The 21,379-nt window shown below is 42.7% G+C and overlaps 1 protein-coding gene across 1 annotated transcript in view; it reads left to right on the top strand.

Moving 5' to 3' along the window:
* Positions 1-63: 63 nt before the first annotated feature.
* The window catches only part of mtmr11 (myotubularin related protein 11), a 24,564-nt gene continuing 3,248 nt past the window's right edge, over positions 64-21,379 (top strand). The window contains exons 1-11 of the mRNA XM_084471931.1: positions 64-512; positions 7,679-7,748; positions 11,919-12,055; positions 12,234-12,303; positions 12,607-12,746; positions 13,143-13,227; positions 15,286-15,433; positions 16,157-16,244; positions 16,940-17,028; positions 17,905-18,032; positions 21,226-21,305. Of these exons, the coding sequence (XP_084328057.1) occupies positions 456-512; positions 7,679-7,748; positions 11,919-12,055; positions 12,234-12,303; positions 12,607-12,746; positions 13,143-13,227; positions 15,286-15,433; positions 16,157-16,244; positions 16,940-17,028; positions 17,905-18,032; positions 21,226-21,305 (1,092 nt within the window). The 5' untranslated portion in view covers positions 64-455. The remainder of the gene's footprint in view (positions 513-7,678; positions 7,749-11,918; positions 12,056-12,233; positions 12,304-12,606; positions 12,747-13,142; positions 13,228-15,285; positions 15,434-16,156; positions 16,245-16,939; positions 17,029-17,904; positions 18,033-21,225; positions 21,306-21,379) is intronic.

The raw sequence follows: 21,379 nt of genomic DNA, 5'->3' as shown, positions 1-21,379 counted from the left end.
AAGCTCCCTGAACTGGGTTTTTCACTAGTCTGTCATTTTCACTATGGCGAGGGAATAAACAAATAGTACACGGCTGTGAGTTGTGTGAGCTGCGAATACATTTCTCTTTTCCGTGACTAACAGTGACGCTGTTTTTTACTCGCCTAGCTCCTAGGTTTTGTTTGGAAAATTATATTTGTCGTTGGGACGTGGATGTTTCCCCAGAAATCACCAATGAAAACAGCGAAAATAGTTAGTCCCTTACTGCTGAGCACCTCTGCTGTACCTCCTCTGGTGGTGCGGGATAGAAAACCGTCTGGGCACAGCATAGAGGACCTCTTTCTTTTGTACTGTTTGGTACCGGAATGGAAAGAACGGCCAACCCATCACCCCCTTGCCGATAGAAAACAAGGTTGCGGTTTGTATACAGACTGGTTGTTGATGTATTAGCAGGACCAGAGGAAGACGTCGCCAATATGTTAACGGGATCTAAAACCACGTTCAAAGTCAGACAAATGGTCCCCGATATGAAGGTACGTGGATCCAGAATTTACATTTAAAGATATGAACAAAAATATATGTATGAAAAGTAATAAAAGCAAAAAATGACAGTTAATATGACTATAAAACTGTGTTAAGGGCACTACTATTTTGGATTCCTTACATCTACGATGAAATGACCAAATACGTAAAACCGTTCACATTTGAAACCTCCTTTCATGTTTTGGTCATTTTCATTGTGCTGTTCTGTAGACTAATTATTCAATGCCAATTACCAGGCAGGGTGGCCAGGAAATGCTAATGATGCAGGAAGCAAGTCAGTTCCAATGGCAGAGGTATAGATGTAGACATTGGACCTCAGATTGTTTGCAGTCTGGATAACTCCAATCTTCTCCTTTTTATGGAATGCCTTACTGTATTTGCTTTACCTGGGGCAGTTAACAGTATTGCTCTTAGTTATTTTCTGGTGGGAGACAAGTTACAACACATTTGCAATTGTATGGAATCCAATTATACTGTGTTTACTGCTGGCTCCTGACTCTTGCTGGTGGTTAGAGGTTTGGTTGTGTTTGAGAATATTATTGGGTGGGGGAAACGTTGACGTGGTTGTTTGAGCTTCATGGAGGGAACAGTTCCCCCAAGGTGATCCAGAACCTCACAGCCCCATTTGAAGAACACTATTAAGCACAAATTGCGTTTTTTACTGTCTCTTCTACAGCATACAGTACAGTGAGCTAACTGTATGAATGGGTTAGTTTGGAGAATCATGAATTCCAGTAGGGTTGCTAGATCCCCTGTGTTTCTGCTTTTCCCTTTGTGTATTTTCCGCTCTATAGTTATTTTGAGCCTCCACTGGGGGAAACTCTTAACAGAAGCTCCGCCCCCCCCCCCCCCCCCCCCCCCCCCCCCTAAGTCAGGCATATGGCACATGGCTGATGTGCATCCACATCTGGCTGCCACCATTGTAACCATGGCAACGGCTCTTGATGGATGGGAGAGTGTCAGGTGCCCTCCAATGACCCCATTCCACCAGCACACACCCCACACACACAAACCAATCCCATGACCAAGCCTGTGTTAAGAACGTGATACAATGTGAGTTGTCGATTATTTACTGAAAATATCGGTTTGATCCAAGTAATGGCGGTCTGTTTTCAGTGTACCACACACCATAATATTACACTGTCTATGTGCCTCAGAAGTGCAGCCAGTCGGGTTGGGCCTGCCTATAGCCCCTAACCCCCCCAGAACACAGGATTATTGAATAATATGTGGAAGGAGGCTCGTCTTATCGCTGTTCACCAGATCTCTCTGAGACCGCCACGATGGCTCACACAACACAAAGCTACACAGCGGAGGAAAGGTCAGACGAGGGGGGAGGGGTTGGGTGGCTGGAGATCCTAACCGGATAGGACTGTCTCATCGACTCCACAAGGAGACCACACCCAATCAGAACCAAAGCCGTCCGCACCAATGAGAATCAACTGGCTTGTGTCAAATGTCATGTGTTTATAATTTTGTGACTGCTTTCCAGTGTGTGTCATCATCATCATCGTCATCATCAACCTTTACTTTACCAAGCAATTTAATTAGAAACAAATTCTTATTTACATTAACAACCTGTTAAGAGGCGAAAGACCTCCGAGGAGATCAGGGGCTGCAATGAAAAAAAAAAAAACACACAATAGAAAGCACAGACTAGGGTCGTACAAAACAAGACAACAGGGCAAGGGGCAGTAAACAATGCAGTACAGCATCACAGATTACATACGCCAGCACACATGGCCGTACCATCAACACACATGGCAGCACATAGCAAAGGAGGAGGTAGCAGGAGGCGTTGAGAACTAGGCGAGGATTAGGGATGCACAGGGGAGCAGACACAGGGAAGAAAAGGAGAGGGAGGCAACAGTTTACATGTGTTTGGGATTACCGTGTGTTTGGGAATATTCTCAGAATACCCGATGGAGTGTGAGTGTCGTGTGTGTTGTGCATTACTACTGTGAACAAAAATATGATAAACAATTGGCTTTATTTTATTTTTATTTTTTGGGCAATTTATTGAGTGCTGTATCAGTCGGTGTTAATTAGAGATTGGGTTTGGCTTTGCAACGTTAGGTTGTTAGTCTGTCTTGGATTGTGGAGACGGCAATGGTCATCAAGCTGGTACACTGTGATTATTGCGAAGCATCACTTATAGGAATAACTATAATTTTCAACACTTTGGACACCATGTTGTAATTCAACAACAGGAAAAGGGTATCTATTTAACATCTAAGGCTGTATTTGTGATTAACATCACGAATTTAGAAGATATTGTATCGAGTAAACGACTGAATGTTTCTTTATAATGTTGTGTATACATATGTATACAACACTGTCTAGTGTTGTTTACATTAACATGCATGTTTTCATCTAGCAGTGCTTTCACCCAAAGTAAGGCTTATAATAATACAAGCATCATTATTGTAGCATCTATGATATACGCAGCCTTGTGTTGAAACATGAATGTCAAATCTCCTCTAGACTGGATCTCATTATGAAAACAGTTACAAGTGAGAATCTCATTCGCATATTCATGTCTTTATTTTGCATTTTAATGTTTTTGTCTAAAATAACCTTCAAGCAAGGCTAAACGCCGTCGGCGCTTGAAAAGTCTTGTTTAGAATGATGCTGTTGTTAAACTACCCCACATATCCCCATGAGCCAAGTTTAAAACAGGTAATGCTTCATAACAGAGGTTCATATGGTATTGTCTGCCCACTTAAAAGCCACATATTGATTGACCCAGAATGGTGATGTCATGAGGCATCTTTGCATTCTTCGTGGAGTAATTAATATTTCAACATAGGAATAAATTCATAATGCAAAGCCCAGCCATGGAACGGTCATTGATTTATTCTGTCCAAATTAAATAGGCTCTTAGTATTTTCATCTGAGTAAGCTAGTTAGATGTATCAATTTACAGCTGCAACTGCTAGATAGCTGGTTAGTTAGAGCTGTCAATGCTGGATAGCTAGTTAGTAACATCTGTCTGTATAGCTAGCTTGTTGCAAGTGTCACAACTAGCTAGCCAATTAGTTGCAGTGAAAACTGGCTAGTTATAACTGAAATAGCTAGCTAGAAAGGTGATTAGTTACAACTGAAATGACTAGTACTGAGCTAGTTGGTTAGTTGAAACTGAAAAGGATAGCAGTTGATTACTGCTGTAACGGATAGCTAGCCATTTAAAGCCTGTTTCCATTCATTGCTCTTTGATCCATGGAGCTCATAAATAATTTGGTTTATTTTGTCCTTGGGGTTTTGCTTCGAAAATATTTCATGTGTTCCAGTAAAGCTATTAATATTGTTGGCATCAAGCTTTTGGTTGTAAAATTCCATTCTTGTAAAGGCATTCAAATAGTTCCATCCATTTCCAAAAGGACAGAAACCAAAGGCCAAGGCAGCTAGGAAAGAATAGACTTTTTTTTAAATAAAATGTCTATGTCTCCATTCAATGGGTCCACACTTCAAAGTGAGGACAAGTAAACAACTTCAAAAAGCCAGGTCACAATGGTCCTAAATAGCCCTGTTCTTGTTTAAAATTCAACAAAGCAACACAAACAAACATACTGTAGTCCTTTTTAGTACAGAAAACAGTTTGAGGAATGCTCAACTCACTGCTGAAATTTGGTCAATCTTTTGTGTCTTAGGCGCCAAATCTTTCCAGTGAGTAGCAAGTATTTAGCCTACATTACAAATATGTACATTTCTGTTTGCCTTTTTTGACTTAAATAAACATGCTTTGTTATGGGTTATTTCAAGAAGTAATTTTTACAGTTTTAATTTCTGTGATGTCAAATTTCACTTTAAGGTCCTGTTTTCCGTTGTTCCGAGTTGTGGCTCTTGTAAGGCTGCCCCATTTCTCAGAGGAAAGTCGTTTTCATAATGTTCTGAGGACCCTGAGCCAGACATGCCTACTGCATGCCTGCTGAGGGAGTCTGGATGCGGTTAGGAGATGGAAGGTAGTGAGCAGTGGAAACTGCTCAAAAGCCCTTGGCAGCTGTCCCCGATGGACAGGAGGAGTGGGGAGGCGTGTGGAGGGGGTGACTCAGGGAGATAGAAAGAGGCAAAGTGAAAGTGTTAGGCACTTCGTCACACACAAGTCAAATAACAAAGTGAAACATTGGCAGTTTCCACCAGAGCTCATAACAGCCCAGACCTAAATGGCATCTAGGGCCTCTGTATGACACTTTTATTTAGAAATGGAGTCCAGACGTGATCTTGCTCCACTTTCCCTATCTCTTTGACCTGTTTTAATTTTGGCAGAGAGCAGACCTAGTGGCAGGAGGTTTATGTTGACTTTAGAGATGGAAATGATTGCACAATGTATCCTATATGCAAATAAACTACAGACGTAAGTATTTCTCACCTTTAGCATAATAGTAATTAAGGATTCTGGTCCAGAAGAGTGCTATATATAAAGTATCACAAGTAAAAGCACTTATCTTATTCCTTAATGCAGCTAATATATCTGTTTATTCATTGACAATATATATATAGTCTCTTGGGTCCTCCATTCTTTAGTTAATCATGAGCTAACCTCATTGCCCTCATCTCTGGTAAAAGCCAGCATAGTTAAAATTACACTGTAAGGAAACTAACCTTGTAATCTTGCAGAGTTATCATCCGGTTATATATGATCATAGTTGACCAGCCCTAGCAAGTCCCAGCAGACAGATTAAAGGCACTTGGCCTATCAAAGAGGGAAAATAAAACGACACCAGATCTGAACAGCCTGTGATGTTCTGGGATAATTAAAGCACCAGACGTATTTCAGCAGTTTTTGTGTATGTTAGCATACTGGAAAACCGAATGGAGATTGAAATCCCCAAATTCCTGCAAATGACTTCCGGCAGTAATATTTGAAATGCTCTTGTTTTTCAAACATATCTATTTCAGTTCTATTCTTTTGTGAAATGCTGTAAATATTTTTTTGCGACATTACCTTTATTAACAGAAGTGCCCTTTGTTTGGTAAAGGCATTCATTTAAGTTGGACATCTAACAAGACAAAGGAAGCTTTTTTGGGGCTGGCAGTTAAAAACCTTTTTGAAGCACAATACAATGAAACTTAACCATAGGTTTATAAGGAGTTTTTATTTGCTGCAAATACGCCAGTGCTTTTGAGTTTGCTCTCATCTTCCCAGTTTTTGCATGCATTTCTTATTTTAAAGGATAAACCTTTTTAGAACATTTTAAAATGATGGTCATTGAAGAAAATAAACCATTAATTAAAATAGGGATGCTTATGGCGCTGGAAAACAACTGTTTGCTAGTGGCAAGCCCATCTTTCCCCCGCCTCTCCTCAGCCTCTGGTGTGAGTAAATGAAAGGGGAATGTGATTGTAAACAAGCTTTATGAGGACTGAAGACCTTTGCTCCCCATAAGTTTGTTTAAAATGACGCCTTTAGTGTAACTGCGTGCTGTGTGCCATACTGGGCACATTGACTGAGAGAGGAAGAGGTGCTTGTTAGCATGTCGCCAACACAGAGGTACTACACTGCCCCTGGCTTTGTGGGAAAACATGAGCGCCTGACTGACTTCATTGTTATTGTGTGAACACACACTCGCTGACTCAAAAGAAACCCCTGTGTTGTGTGGCAGTGGCAGTGCTTTAACCATCCAAATGATGAATGGTGTCATTATAGTCTGAAGATAATGGCTAGGTCGCCTGGTACTGCTCTCTGATGCATAGTTCTGTACTGCTCTCTGATGCATAGTTCAGACTTAATGTCAAGCCCATTCCTTTTTCACTGTTTGTTGAAGAGTTTAGCTTGCTCAGCACCTGCACTACTAAATCCTCCCTTCTCTGGGGGTATTATTAGTGTGTGTGTGTGTGTGTGTGTGTGTGTGTGTGTGTGTGTGTGTGTGTGTGTGTGTGTGTGTGTGTGTGTGTGTGTGTGTGTGTGTGTGTGTGTGTGTGTGTGTGTGTGTGTGCACGCGCATGCACGTTGTCAGTGGTAGTAGTAGCAGAGCTAAGTGACTCCATGTGTGCTGCTAGAAGCACTCCAGTAGCCTCTATGTGGTTCTGTGTAACTTCAGTCTGTAGCAGAACAGGCCTGAAGTAGTAGGAAGCTAAAAAGTTGACCGGCCCTGTGAGAAATTTAGCATAGGCTTAGCATTGTGTGGTTAGCATTTTTCCCCTTAGCGTTGTGCCTCAGACATGGAAAAACAATTGTCTATTGTCTAATTTGGGGGGAAAGAGCAACAGAGACAAAAGGACCAACAAGTCTGTGTTTATGTTTATATTGAGGGTAAACAGAGTTCATTTAAATGTTCAGTGTTGCATAAAAAGGGGGAGGGGTCTTGGTGTGCTTGCTCTGCATTCCCCCCCTTTATTTAAAAAAAATATAATAATATAATAAAATAAATATAATAATATAATAATAAAAAATAACATTAAAAATAAAACACAGTGCATCCCGCCATGGTAGTTGCTTTTCATCATTAGTAATAATTTATTTTTATTAAGTCTTATTGGTCTTACGGTCATGCAAAATCACATGTCATTAAGGAGCAGGGAAGAGCATATTGCCCACAGATGCCTGCAGGTATGACTACTCTCTTACATTGGGAATCCCAACCAGTACCTCTTTGTCTGGCAGTCCAACATCCCAGCCCCTACTACGTTGTCCAGCCCCAGCTGAAACCCTTCTAATCATGGGGGCAGTCCACAGTCCACACCCTGTACTGACTGTACCCCATGCTGTACTGACTGAATCACACAGTACTGACTGAATCACGCTGTACTGACTGAACAGTACTGAATGTATGTACAGCGAGTTGAGCCCTTAAGCTTACACCAATATTGCTATATTATTTCTGTACTTTGCTATTTGCGTATATGCAAAGTAATAAAATGCAGATGTTAGTTCTGAAAGGAAAAGAGAACGAGCATATGGTTAGCACGTCATTAGCATTGCATGGTAAGCATTGTGTAATTAGCAGTGCGTGGTTAGCATTATGTTATTAGCATTGCCCTGTTAGCATTGCATGGCTAGCATTGCGTGGTTAGCATTGTGTGATTAGCATTACATGGATCTGTTAGCATTGTATGGTTAGCATTGCGTGGCTAGCATTACATTGTAGGTATTGTGTGGCCAGCATGCTGTGGTTATCCATTCTAATAATCCATTCATTGTTTTCTCCCTCTGTAGGAGAGGATGCTGAGCCCTAGCGGACTGAATGCGAGGAGCCGTGACATGTTTGGACTGCGTTGTCTACCTGGTGAGATCTATCAGAACATCCCTGACCTTAGTCTCTATAGTCAGTGTGTCTCTGTGTCTATCGCCCTCTCCCTCTCCCACCCTGTCTCTCTGATGCAAATGTATGCTTATATTACAATTATTAATATTAGTTATAGAACATAACTAACTTCCCATAAGTATTGCTTAGTGGTGGTATCCTACACATACAATAAATTGTAAATATATAAAGGCTTGTATTATAGTAAGTAAATATTGTAGTGGTTTTAAACACCTGACCCAGTAGAAGCTTAAAGTCGTCCCCTGAATGCACTCATTATGTATAATAAGTGCCAAGGCAATTAGCGTCCTCACTTTCTCACACACACACACACACACACACACACACACACACACACACACACACACACACACACACACACACACACACACACACACACACACACACACACACTGGAGCCAGTAGACAGTGTTACCCAGGTGAATGAGAAGGATCAAGTAGCAATACCTGTATACTCTCTCTCTTCCTCTCTCTCCCTTAATCTCTCCTCTGTTACACACACACACACACACACACACACACACACACACACACACACACACACACACACACACACACACACACACACACACACACACACACACACACACACACACACACATTGAGAGAGACTCACTCTAAACAACATGATAGAGGGCACACTCAGTGTGCACATAGACCTGAGATCTGACCCTCCATTGTTGTGATACACACTGGCACAAAGTGATAATACCTTCATATCATGATCACCTCATCTAAATTATGAAAATATCATCTAAAATGGGTCATGATATAAATTTAATTTGTGAAACTGCAGATTAAAGGTATCGGGCTGTTTTAATGTAGTGGACCACAGTTGGGTGTATAATGCTAGATTATACATGCATATTTCAATGTATAGGGCTTGCACATCGGGACGTATAGGAGCCTAGGAATGTTATTGGTAGTAATGGTGGTTTGGTCATTGTTTTGTTTATGTGGCAGACAAATTATTTGTCAAGCTAATTATTTGTCTGCCAAAGGCTTTCTCTTTATTAGCGTAGGTTAAGGTTTATAAACGTTTATTTAGGATTTTACATAACTACAACAATCTCCACCAACAAGGCCGATTGGACGACAGCTGTATGTTTGACTCTATATTATACACGTTTATAATTCTCTGATCTCTGTTCCCTATCAAATAATGTATAGATACCTTAAATAACAGGAACCCAACTCGCAAATGATTACTAGACACATCGGTTCCCTGTTAATAATAACTGTTATTATGCTGTTATTATTATAAATGCTTATTACTGCATTCACTTATGTTAATTAATATTTAATTAATGTACCCTTATTGTGAAGTGTGTTGTTTTAAGTAAATAGGGGCCTTCAGTGAGTAGCTGTGTGATTATTCCCTGTCCTACCTTGGACCCCGCTCTGTCCCGATGCTCTCAGCACGGTGGGGGGGCAGAAACTGAGAGGTAGCTCAGCAGGGGGTCCGACGAGGCGGAGGGAGGACAGCCATAGGTATATCATGATGTCCCTCTTATGAATGGGATGTATGGAACACAAAGGGTATATACTGCATACTGTAAACCACAGTATACAGACACTCTCATTCCCCCCAGCGCTCATATTTCCATTGGATGTCAGACCTGTCAATCAAACTCTGGTCTTGTTGGCTGACAAAGGGGGAAAGGAGTGGCCTCAGTGAGATCTGTTATCTGTATCGGCAGTTTCCGTTGTGACATTGAAGTTCCTCATAATGTATAACATTTGGACGTTTTAAAACGTGTGCTTTTACTTTTATTAAAATACTTCCCCTTTTACAAAAAATGACCTCTAACCCAGATGTTTATAGGTCTGGTACATATAGTTCTCTATTGCTGTATGACGCCCATAAGTAAGCCAAACATGACCTCTTTCCTGGACTGCCTCTCCTGCGGTTTCAGGGTAGAAGCACTGGGCCCCGCACGCACGCTCCACAGATGGAAATGAGAAACAAATGTGAACCCAAACCAAAGAAAATCTTAGGTCATGTGGTCCAGATGAATGTCCGCTCTGACTGTGTGCCCATCTCTCTTTTACTCTCTTCCTTCCTCCATTTCTCTTTTTGCCTTGTTTTAAACATCCACATCAACCAACAAACCCCTTCCATTTAGAAAAACAATTCAAACACAGTCTGGTGCTGCTTTGCATTGTGTTCAAAGTCTGCAGTGGTTTGGGGTTTTATGGTTCTTATACTGCCTGTACATGAAGATGGTAACCCTGGCCGTCTCCAGGAGCTATATAGAACGGCTTACAGTATTAAAAGTCCATTTTCTCAAGTACTTCTAGAGTCATTTTACTACTAGCGTCTAACGTCACGGGCCCATAAAGCACAGTTCCCTGGACGGCATGGATAGTTTCTACTTACTGCTGGCTAGCTGCTCTATGTTCGCATTTGGTAGAACCTAAAAGGCCTAAACTCCTAAGCAAAACATTATACAACCCAGTTCCTAGACTTAGCCATCTCTAACCTTGTTCTTGAACCTAGCCATCTCTACGGTAACACCTAAACAACCATCTCTAACCTTGTTCTTGAGTCTATTCATCTTCTCTACCATAACACCTAAACTTAACCATCCAGTTAACCAACCCCGCCAGCGGGTTGTTTTCATTCCTGTAGCCCTGTAGCTAAGCAAGTCCTATTGCTAAGCACCTTAACGCTCTGCAGCAATTATGATAATGATTTTTAAAAGGCACCGTTTAATTCAAATGAATTAAATTGTCCATATCAAAACATGACCGTTGTGACATTACATCTAAAATGTTTTTAAAATTGTGGTCATGAAGAAAATGTAATCAAATCCAACAGTCCCTGCTTCTTTGAATGTCCTCGTTCAGCCTGAACTCGTCTAACATTTTATCCCAGTTATACCCTTTTAAATCCACCCCTTTGGGTTGAGTTGTAGCCTTAATTCTAGCCTTGTGATTCTAGACCCTTGCCAGCCTTTATTTTTAAAACTTCCTGGCCCTCCTGTTTATGTCTGGAATGCCTGGAATCATTCTGGTTGCCATCCCAGAATTTCTATGCGAAAAGAATTTCACTTGGAATTAGCTTTATGGCTGTTGGCTCTTTGTTAAAAAAAAGCATGCAATACCAAATATTGAAGACTATGAAACACTAGTAGCAAAATAAGCAGCATTGCATCAAATGTATACATGAGATAAGACTTGATGCACTTTGTTATTCCAACAAGACTGATCCCATCCACTAAGATATATTAGCTCTTTGTTCTACTGATCTTTAACCGCTGTCGGCCTTGTTAATTTTATTTGAATGTTTTAAGAGATTATTAAGTAATTTGACTCTCTCGCATTCATGTGGTTGTGCGCTTTAGTGTTTTTTGTCAGGGACGAAAAGCCCATTCTTTCCACCCCCACTTGATTCTTGATTCTGTTGCCATGGCAACCACTTCCAAGCTGGAAAACGTGTGTGTGTGTGTGTGTGTGTGTGTGTGTGTGTGTGTGTGTGTGTGTGTGTGTGTGTGTGTGTGTGTGTGTGTGTGTGTGTGTGTGTGTGTGTGTGTGTGTGTGTGTGTGTGTGTGTGTGTGTGTGTGTGTGACCCATGTGATTTGTAAGACCAGGCGTGTGTATCAACATCTGCAACTGGCTTTATTTATTTGAATTTCCTGTGAGAATGTGAGTGAATACTTCTGTGCTTGCGGTTGCCTTTTATAGGGGCTGAAGGATTTGGTTTTGGGAGCATTCTCCTTTAGTTTTTTACACGGGAGGCCCTGCCTGAACCACAAATGTGTTGGTGGAAACAAAACAATGCTTCCAAGCTCCACTTTTGTCGTTACATGTAGATGAGATCAGAAGCATTCTTCCATTCGCATTGCCACATCTTATTGTTTGACACCCACTTTGCCTCTGAATTGCCGTTAAACTACAATCCTTTCCATTATCAGATCTTTTCCTCTGTGCGGCTCAGCTTATTGTTTTCAGGCTTCGGAACTACAACTCCCAATCCTACATGTCATCTTGTAGTTTCACCCCTCGAACTAGAAAATCTTTCTCCTGCCTCACCTTTTAGTTTTATCCCTCAGTCTGACCTACTACTCCATTCCTCTCTGTCTTACCCTCTGGACTACATTTCCCATCTCTCCTGTGTGTCCCTCCAGGGGAGTGTGTGCTCCAAAGGGCTGTGTTGGTGAGGAAGAAGTTGACAGCCAGGGAGGGCGGGGGCTGGCTGGCTGGAACCCTCTTCTGCACCCACTTCAGGGTGTCCTTTGTCCCCCAGGACAGCCCCAAACCAGACGTGAGTGCTAGAGCGCAGCTTTCCACACATGGAAAATATGTAATGTTCAGGCTGAACCTTAAGATGGTTTTAGCAATGCATCATGGGAATACCCACTGGGAGGTTGAAGAGGTACAGATTGATGTTAAATAGGATAGACTGTGGTAAATTATGATGAATGATATTGTTTATGTTCCAGGACAACGCAGACCCTGTGTTGTTGGGGGAGCATGATGTGGCGCTGGCCTCCATTGAAAAGGTTGTGGCTGGTAAGAATGAAGTCTAATATTCTCTTCAACTGGCTCTGGCTTTATACTTTAACAGCCTCAACGTTATACCCAAACATAACAATCTGCAACCTTTTACTTAAAAAAAAGGTTCCTTGTTTCTTTCTGACTCACATAGATACTTTGCTCTGGCCAATTATTATTATTTATTTATTTTTGGCATCTGCCAAATGACTAGATGTAAAAAAATGTAAATAACCCATCACAAAGAATTGCTCAACATGAGACGTCGACAAAGGCCCAGAAATCACACCAACAATCAGTTTATTCATTTATTAATTCCAGTCGGCCCGTCCAGGACCAAGCTGGTGACCCCCAACTCGTCTCTGAAGTTCACCCCAGAAGAGCTGGTGCTCTACTGCAGAGACCTGAGGGTCATCTGTTTCCTCTTCGACCGCCTCACCCCGGACACACAGGCCGTCGAGGTCTGTAGCCCCCGGCTTAACATGCTATCTGCTTGTGTTAGAACGCAGGAATTCAATGGATAAAAGAGGAAATATGTCAAGGTTATCGAGAGGAGGATATATATCTATATTATTTGTCAATACATGAATGTGAAAAACGGTGAAAATAATCTTGTTAATGTGACACATTGCCAAGTCAGAGAGAGAATGCTTTAACTAAGAGAGACAAGCTAATGCGTTTGAGGAGCTAGTGCCGCTGATAACATTGGTGTTCCGTGCTCCACCAGAGAGGGCGCTGTCGGTGCGGTTTGAGTGTTTAGTTACTCTTTAAATACCCTCAGCCCTGGGCAGCTGATGTGTGAGAGTGCAGGGCTTGACCTCTGGTGACCCCTATCATGTCGATGCGTCTCTCCTTAGATAACCTACACCATCGCTAAGACCTACCAGCCTCTCAAGCCGGGATGTGTGCTGGCCTTCCAGAATGCCGCTCTGGGAAGCGTGGGTGAGTAGTGTAGCGTGTGCACTGCTCGCACTGCTCGCACTTCTCCACACACACACATCCCACACATGCACTCTCATGCACACATGGACACCATTTGGCCATGAATATATAATACGGTGCATTGGAGTTTCTCTTTCTATCTATCTATCTATTTTGCCTTGCCTACCATCTGTCTGACTGTCTCACTCTCCCTGCTGTCTTTTTCTTACTGGCCTTACTCTCCTTATACACCTGTCTGTTTGTATCATTCTTTTTGTATGCAGTTCATCTTTCAGGACATAACAGAACTCATGTTGAAGGCTGTAGGACCCAGTGAGTCACTCATCCTTGTGATTCGTGATTCATCCACCCATGCATGTGTTCATTGTAAGACTCCCTCGAGAGTCCCTTCTGTATACTGTAGAATATATCAAGGACAAACAACAAGACCTATTCTGGTTGGTTATTCCAATGATGCACTGCTTACCCCTAGCAACAAACCAAGCCCTATACTCGTCCATTTCTACCCTATACTGAATCATAATCCTTGATTCCAGATATACACGTAAGCATTTCTAAGGCATCATCTGGAATTACCAAGAGGCACCCATACAAGGAAATGGTAGTTTACTTGCTGATGTCATTTAATTGGCCCGGGGAAGGCGCCGTTTGACTCCACACTTGTGGAGCTACACACTTAGTTGTGGAGATGTAAATAAGCGTCTTACGGTAATACAGTATGGCAGCTTGCATAATTGTATGCTATTACAGTTTTGATTACTTATTTTGTTCGAAAACTACGGGGTTGGAGTGTGTGTCGAATGAACTGCATATCCAAAACCCTTTGCAAATTCTCTCTCTCTCTCTCTCTCTTTTCATTCTTCCTTGTTTTTGGAGAGGTCAACGCCTAAAGTAAGACGAATCATAAAGAAACTAGCAGCTCAACTCCCTATGTTTCTATACCGTGCTGTTCCACGATGACAGCAAGAAAATGGTTTCCTTTTCTGTAACCGCAGCCTGATTCGGGTAATCTTGTTTTTTGTGCAGCGTGCACAGAAACTAAGACTAACTGAAGGCTACAGTCACTTCCCTTAATGGAAAATACAGAACTCAGCATATTAAAGCATTGAAGGTTTTCACTTCATTCAAAAAACAGAGAATTCAACTTGTTATTTCAAAGGATTCCTTCCCAGAAAATGGACAGGGTCCATGCCCTGCAGGTTAGCCTCTATCTGATTTCAGCCCTGAGCTAGCACTCAAGCATTTGTGTCCGGAACCATAAAGGGAAAGGCGATCCTTGTTGGTCACTGTGTTATGCTATGTTGGCGTTACGCTACAGAGACTATGTTGTGGCTGTCTTTCAGCAGCCAAATCAATAATGTACCTCGGTTCCCCTACACTTGTCCCTCCCTGACCCCTAGCTCAACCCTGTCACGAGGGGGGTCATGGGCAACGACGCGTAGACAGGGTTGAGCATTCACTGCCACCTTGATGGAGTGACTGTGTTAGCGTTACGTCTTAACCTCAATTAGTCCATACTTAACTCACATGTTGGCGCCGCCACAGGCTAGTCGTGCTAGTTCGTCATGCATACTACATTCCCTGCATGTGATGTCACCGCACTGTCAGCACAGCAGCACACCCAAGTACAAGGTGGCTTTCACCGAGTCTGTCATGCACAGCGCACACTGTGAGGCTGTATTTGTGATCTCAGCGAGACTGTCTCAAAGGGGGCTTCACAGCCCCGCAATACTCTGACACCTTCAATCGTTGTCAAACAGTCAAAAGGGCATGGAGAAACTCCCCAAAACACCACCACCCGTGGTGGGAGGGAAAGTGAGTGCAATATGAGGTTGTCTGTGTCTGTTTGACTGAACACATAAAAAACATCTAGAAGCTGCTCAGCTGTGAAGTTATCAAGACTTGGCAGGCTCTGCAATCTCCCTGTCCGCACAAAACAGATTCTGCCAATCAAATTCCGCCCGAAGAATACACAGTACTAGCCGTCCCTCAGTGCCCCCCGACTGACCCCTGAACATCAATATTCTGATCGTGGATTCCTTGTTGTGTGTCCCTCAGAGATGAAGCAGTTCCTTAGCAACCGTCGCCGTGACGGCCAGATGAACTGGTTTGAGTCTGTGGACGAGTGGGAGCGGGAGCTGGAGCGGTGCGGAGCCACGGGCTGGCGGGTCAGCACCGTCAACGACCGCTTTGAGATGTCCACCAGGTGACGGGCTGCCCAGCACCACCACACTTAGGACCTACAGATGAACGCTGATCACTAAATCAAACCCATTGAACCACGCCAAATGTGTCCCCACTGGTTGAGTACAAAGCCCAGGTTAACACTGTGGCGGACATAGTGCCAGGTGATCTGGTGATTTCATCATTTGTGGAGCCCACAAACAGTTTCAACTAAATCGGAACCAACACTTTAATGGAAGTGCTTATTTGCGTTTTAAAAAAACTATTTCAACAAAGGGAAGCCCTTTAGAATTGAACTCTGTTACACTTCTCATCTGGGTGAGCCGGTGGGCTACGTCTGCAATTAGTGATGTCGTAGCAAGTATCTTTATCCAGCAGCTGATGTATAAAAGGAGAAATTTCAAAAAACAATATATAATTTACATTTACATCTACGGCATTGAGCAGACGCTTCTATCCAAAGCAAATTTCAATAAGTACATCTGTCAGAAGATATATCGCTGTCGGTAAAGTAAAGATGTTCATAGAAACAAGTGCCAACCACTTACAATTGCTCGGTAAACCCATTCCCTGTATGCAACAAAGATAGCTAGGATAAGCTATACGCTATACAATGCTAAGTACTATTTTTAAGTGCCAGGACGTACAACATACAATAAGTGCGTAAGAGGGGTGGTTTTGGGAGATAATTAATATATCAAATACCATTATATTTATTTTATTTCCCCCCCCCCCCCCCCCACAGCTTACCCAGGTACAATGTGGTTCCACAAAGGGTTCTGGACACTGAGCTGAAGAGAACGTTTGCCCACTTCAACGAAGGACGCATCCCTGTGAGTAGCTCATCTAAACAGTTAGTAGGATGCCTGTTTGACCTACAAACAGCTAGTAAGTCAGTTAGATGTATGTGTGACCTAAAAACAGTTTCTTAGTGAGATATCTGTTTTGACGTTACTCTGTAGCTCTGCCCGGTCTTGTTCAACCTGGGAAATTCCTGGAAAATCACCTGATCCATGATATAGGATCCATTTAGAAATTGCATGATTGACATGTTGCGATGGTCTCAAGTTATGACTCCGCCTTTCAACCTCGTCTTCTACCTCATGTTGAAACATGTGCTACATGTTCATGACATCAGGAATTCCCATCAACACCCACATCAAATCCAACTTTATTAAGAACGCACCTTTCATACAGCAAGCTGCAACACAGGGTGCCTTACATGAATAACAAAGAAAACAACACAATAATAAATAATAAACAATAATAAAATAATTCCAGATAATAAAAACAAGCAGGAGCTTGTTTTTGATTTAAAAAAGTGATAAACACAGTAACAACATGTGTTCAACTCACATAAATTGCTCCAATGGTATCCTAGAGATGGGAGTGGGTTGATTTGAAAAGGGCTGTGTGTCTCTTGTGATTCCTGTTTTAATGTGGAAACCTTAACCTGTCCGATCGTACCGCCCACCACAGCCTGTGGTTGGAGCCCATGTGTTAAAGTGAATGTTTCTCGGTGTCTCAGCGCTGGAGCTGGAGGCACCCCCGAGGCAGTGACCTCCTGAGGATGTCCAGCTTCCAGAACAACATCTACCACGAGAAAGACGACACCAGGTTTGTGTACGCCCACACTTACGCACGCAGAACGTCACAACCAAACATATGCACTAACCCTCACACACACGCACACACACAGACCGTCACAACCACACATATGCACTAATCCTCACACATACGTACGCACGCAGACATTCACAACCACACATACGCAGTAACACTCATACACACGCACGCAGACAGTCACAACCACACATACCCACTAATACACGCACACACACAGACTGTCACACTCACACACACGCACACATGGACTGTGTTATCATGGGATTTAAAGGTTAGTCGTCATCAGTTGTGCCACAAACCACAGTTGGAAGTTGAAATAATGTGCTATCTTGCAAAGTTGATGACAGAAGACTGTTTGGTTGATCAAATTGCTGTAATTGTGGTTCCTGACGTCCATCATAGCTGGGGTTAACCGCTAAACTGCATTTCCAAGCTCTTAGTAACAGCTGCTAATGATGACAATGTATTTTCAGATTGGCTGCGCCTCAACTCTGGGGGTGACAGCACCACGTCAGCAGCCAATTGTGTACCAATTGTGTAGGACTGATAATCATAGAAGCCATACGACGATACATTGAGATAACCTGCTGAATGGAGCAAGGGATAGCGGACTGGGCAAACATTTGTCCCTTGTTGTGTATCCCCGTTTATCATGGGAAGAGCAGCTGGCCTGGTCGCTTGAAGCTGTAACAGAAAATGAAAAGTAAACATTGTTTTAGGCTAAAATGTTCATACTAATATTTGTATGAATATTTATATATTTTTTTAAAACACACCCAAAACCAATCTTTTAAAACTCAAAATCAACATTTGCAATATTCTAAAATGATTGCTCCTCCTCTCCCCATGTCCTGTCCTGTGCTGCAGGAACCTGGAGCTGGTGTTGTTTGGGAGCCAGTGGACTCTGTGTGTGGTGGTGGACCTGGGAGAGGAGATGCCCAGCCCCGCAGACCTCCAGCTGGCCCACAGCCGCCTGCGTGCCCTCTGTCTGGGAGGTAGGGAAGGGAAACACGCGCACACACACACTCTCTTTCACTCACTCACTCACTCACTCACTCACACACACACACACACACACACACACACACACACACACACACACACACGCACACGCACACACGTGTCTTGGGTCTCATGTCAAGGACATGAGACCCAAGACGTTTTAATAGTATGCAGTCACCCTTCTGTAAATCCCCTTAAATACTTAAGTGACAAGAGTGAATGAAACTGCCGTTAGTCGACCCAATCAAGCGGGCCGGTGAGTTTCAAATGAAGGCATGGGGGACAGTGAGGCCAATGGATCGGACCACTGGTCTCATCAGATCGCTATCTGGGCTGGTGACACCCATTTGGCTTTCATCTCCCCAGAGCTGGTGGTGATGGTGCTGCGGGAACTGGTGGTGCATGGTGGGGGTTGTTGATGGTGGTGCCGGGGGAAGCTGGTTGCCGTGATGCGGGTCTGGGGGGCTTACTTAGGCCTGAAGTCCTCAACGTGCCTCTTTGTCCGAATCCTTCACGCACACACCATGCATAAATGTTGCAAACACGATGCAACCGACGCAACGTGTCATTACAGTCAAACTGTACTGTCAAAAGTAGAGCAAGTACAAATTTTAAATGGTTATCAGAATCAAAATGTAGGCTAATTTAGCAGCTCAGTCCAGCTCATTAATTCACCAATCTGCTCCATCTAAGTAGACATCGCGTTGCATTCGCTCCTTTAACTTGATCAACTTGTGCGAGAGAGGACTTTGCAACCATGTTTCTAGGTTGCGTTGATGTTGCATACGTCTGGTTGTGTTGGTGATGCTAGGAGGACCAGGCTAGAGAGCACGGGTAATCCAGCCTGCATCTGGCTCCCATTAACAGGCTACTGGGGACAGCAGAGCCACTAACCAGGACCAGATGACAGACCTCCCGGCACATCTCACACCACCTGGGGTTAACCCCAAGCTAAATGGAGCTTTACATTTAGAAAATGTACTATTCTCTATTAAATTTTAGGATGTGTACGTTTAGCAATTCAGTGAAAACTGAATATTCACCTTAAGGATTAATAAAGTAGTCAAGTAGTATTCAAGTTGTATTATATTAAAAGAAAATACATCAAGCTATAGGATAATTTTTTTTTGTTGTAAAGCGTACTTTCAAGAACTATAAACAACAATAGACAGTGTTTTAATTATGGTTTATTTAATTTGACCCAGTTTGTTCCTAAATCCAAAAGAGTCAGAGAAGGTCATGTCGCCTTTGACCTTTTGACCTGTATTTCAAGTAGTTAGGACATCCCTCTGCTACCTCCCTGGCTTCCACGAAGGATATAGTGACCCCATTATTTATTTACTCTGTTGAGACACTCAAACCCTGGGGGTGTTAGCTGTGTGGAGTTAGCCTTCCTGTCTATCCTGTGTGTTCATGTATTTAATGAATGGTAGGATTCTTTCTTAGGGTTCTGTTACAAAGGTTATGATGGTCCCATCTCTAATTTAGATGTTGATGTTGGTCCTTGGTCCATGTGATTAGATAACTATTTATTAAAGATGAATAATATCACAACACAAGGAATTATTTAGTCTTTGCCTCAAAATCTCAATCCAAAGCAAGAGAAGTGACTTCTTAAAGGGGATGTGGCCGGTTTGCTTAGACCTGGGGAACGAGTTAATTGTTGACATTGTCTTTGTTGAGATGTGACTAGGTGGTTTGATCAAATAGTTCCCACAAACTTACAAATTCACAAGTTTTGATTCAGATTCATACTGCTCAGTTCCTGGTTGTGTGAATGTGCATAGAACGAGACAAAATTATCTTTTAGCCTCCTGAGTCAGTCCAATGCAACCGGTGGGTCGATACAAAAAAATCCTCACTGATCCAAATTCACCACCATGCTCATGACTAGGTCATTTAACACTCAAGAATTAAAACTGCTCTCCTCTCGTGCTCTACAACCTTGTGCAGTGGTGTGTAAACACATAATTCTTACAAAAAGTCGGACACAAATCCTGGCTGATTTACATTTCAACATAAACAATGTCCACAATCTGGAGTCCTCGCAAACCGGCCAAATCCTTTTTAAGTAGACAATGTGTGATACAAAGGTGGTCGTTATCCTCAGAGCACCTTATGGGAAGGAAGGGGCGGGGGGGTTATGTTTGGGTTGGTATGCTACACAAAACTAAATCTTTTTTAATGAGTAGCTTGGAAATGGTTTGTTTGGCACTTGCGGCCACATGATGACAAGTCTGAACCAGCCAGTCAAGTACAATTGTTAAAGGTTCACATTCCCCTGCTCTGTCACTATATGCCCGACCAAGACCATCAAAAGACCTTCCAACAACCACCATGAGACCATCTAAGGTCCCAAAGAGCACAAACACACACATGTGCACGTATACAAATACATTATCTTACTCTCACACACAACATCTTGTTTCTTGTTTGTTTACTGGAAATGGGGCCTCTGTACTAGTTTGTAGCTCTCCCTCATGCTTTGTCACACACACACACACACACACACACACACACACACACACACACACACACACACACACACACACACACACACACACACACACACACACACACACACACACACACACACTTGCCATGGATTCACCCAAGCACAAAATAGTTAGGTTCACTTATCAAAACAAATCGTCTCTCTTTCTCTGTCTCTGTCTTTGTCTCTCTCTCTCTCTCTCTGTCTCTCGCTCATCTCTCTGTCTCTCTCCCGTCTCATTATTTCTGATGTGGGATGTTATTCATGGTCAGTGATTGTGCGGGCTCAGTGTGTTCTCAGGCTGCTTTGTGTTTTATCAGCACTTTGAGCTTCAGTTAGTCACAGCTGCTCCCAAACCAGACATTTAGAAAAACACTGATTGATCTGTCTTCCATCTGTCTGGTGACGAATGGTCCATTTATCTTCTGTTCTGTTCATGTTGTTTTTTGTTCTAGAGAAGAAACGATTCAGTTTCAACCTTTGATAATGTTGTGTTGACAGGTAGAATCATGGTGCCTCCATGGTGTTTGTCATCATTGTTTGACAAACCTCACACTTCAAACCTTCCTTTAGGGATGTTGAATATGAAAGTAAATTCTTTTATACTTCATTAAGTATGTTGTCTTGACCTGTGACTCATCTGCAGGACTATTATGTTGACCTTTCTCTGTATTTGTTGTTGTTGCTCACAGATATCTCCAACTCTGTAACGGTCCCAGATGACAAGTGGTTATCCACCCTCGAGAGCACCCATTGGCTGGACTACACCAGGTAAAGTCTTCAGATTGGCCAGTTCAACCTAGCCCCAAATCGGATCACCATATTCCCTAACAGCAGGAGGGGAAC

The sequence above is a fragment of the Micromesistius poutassou genome, assembly GCF_964030765.1.
Source record: "Micromesistius poutassou genome assembly, chromosome: 8".
Lineage (NCBI taxonomy): Eukaryota > Metazoa > Chordata > Actinopteri > Gadiformes > Gadidae > Micromesistius > Micromesistius poutassou.
Note: the sequence above shows the minus strand (reverse complement) of the source record. Positions and strands in the feature narration are given on the sequence as shown.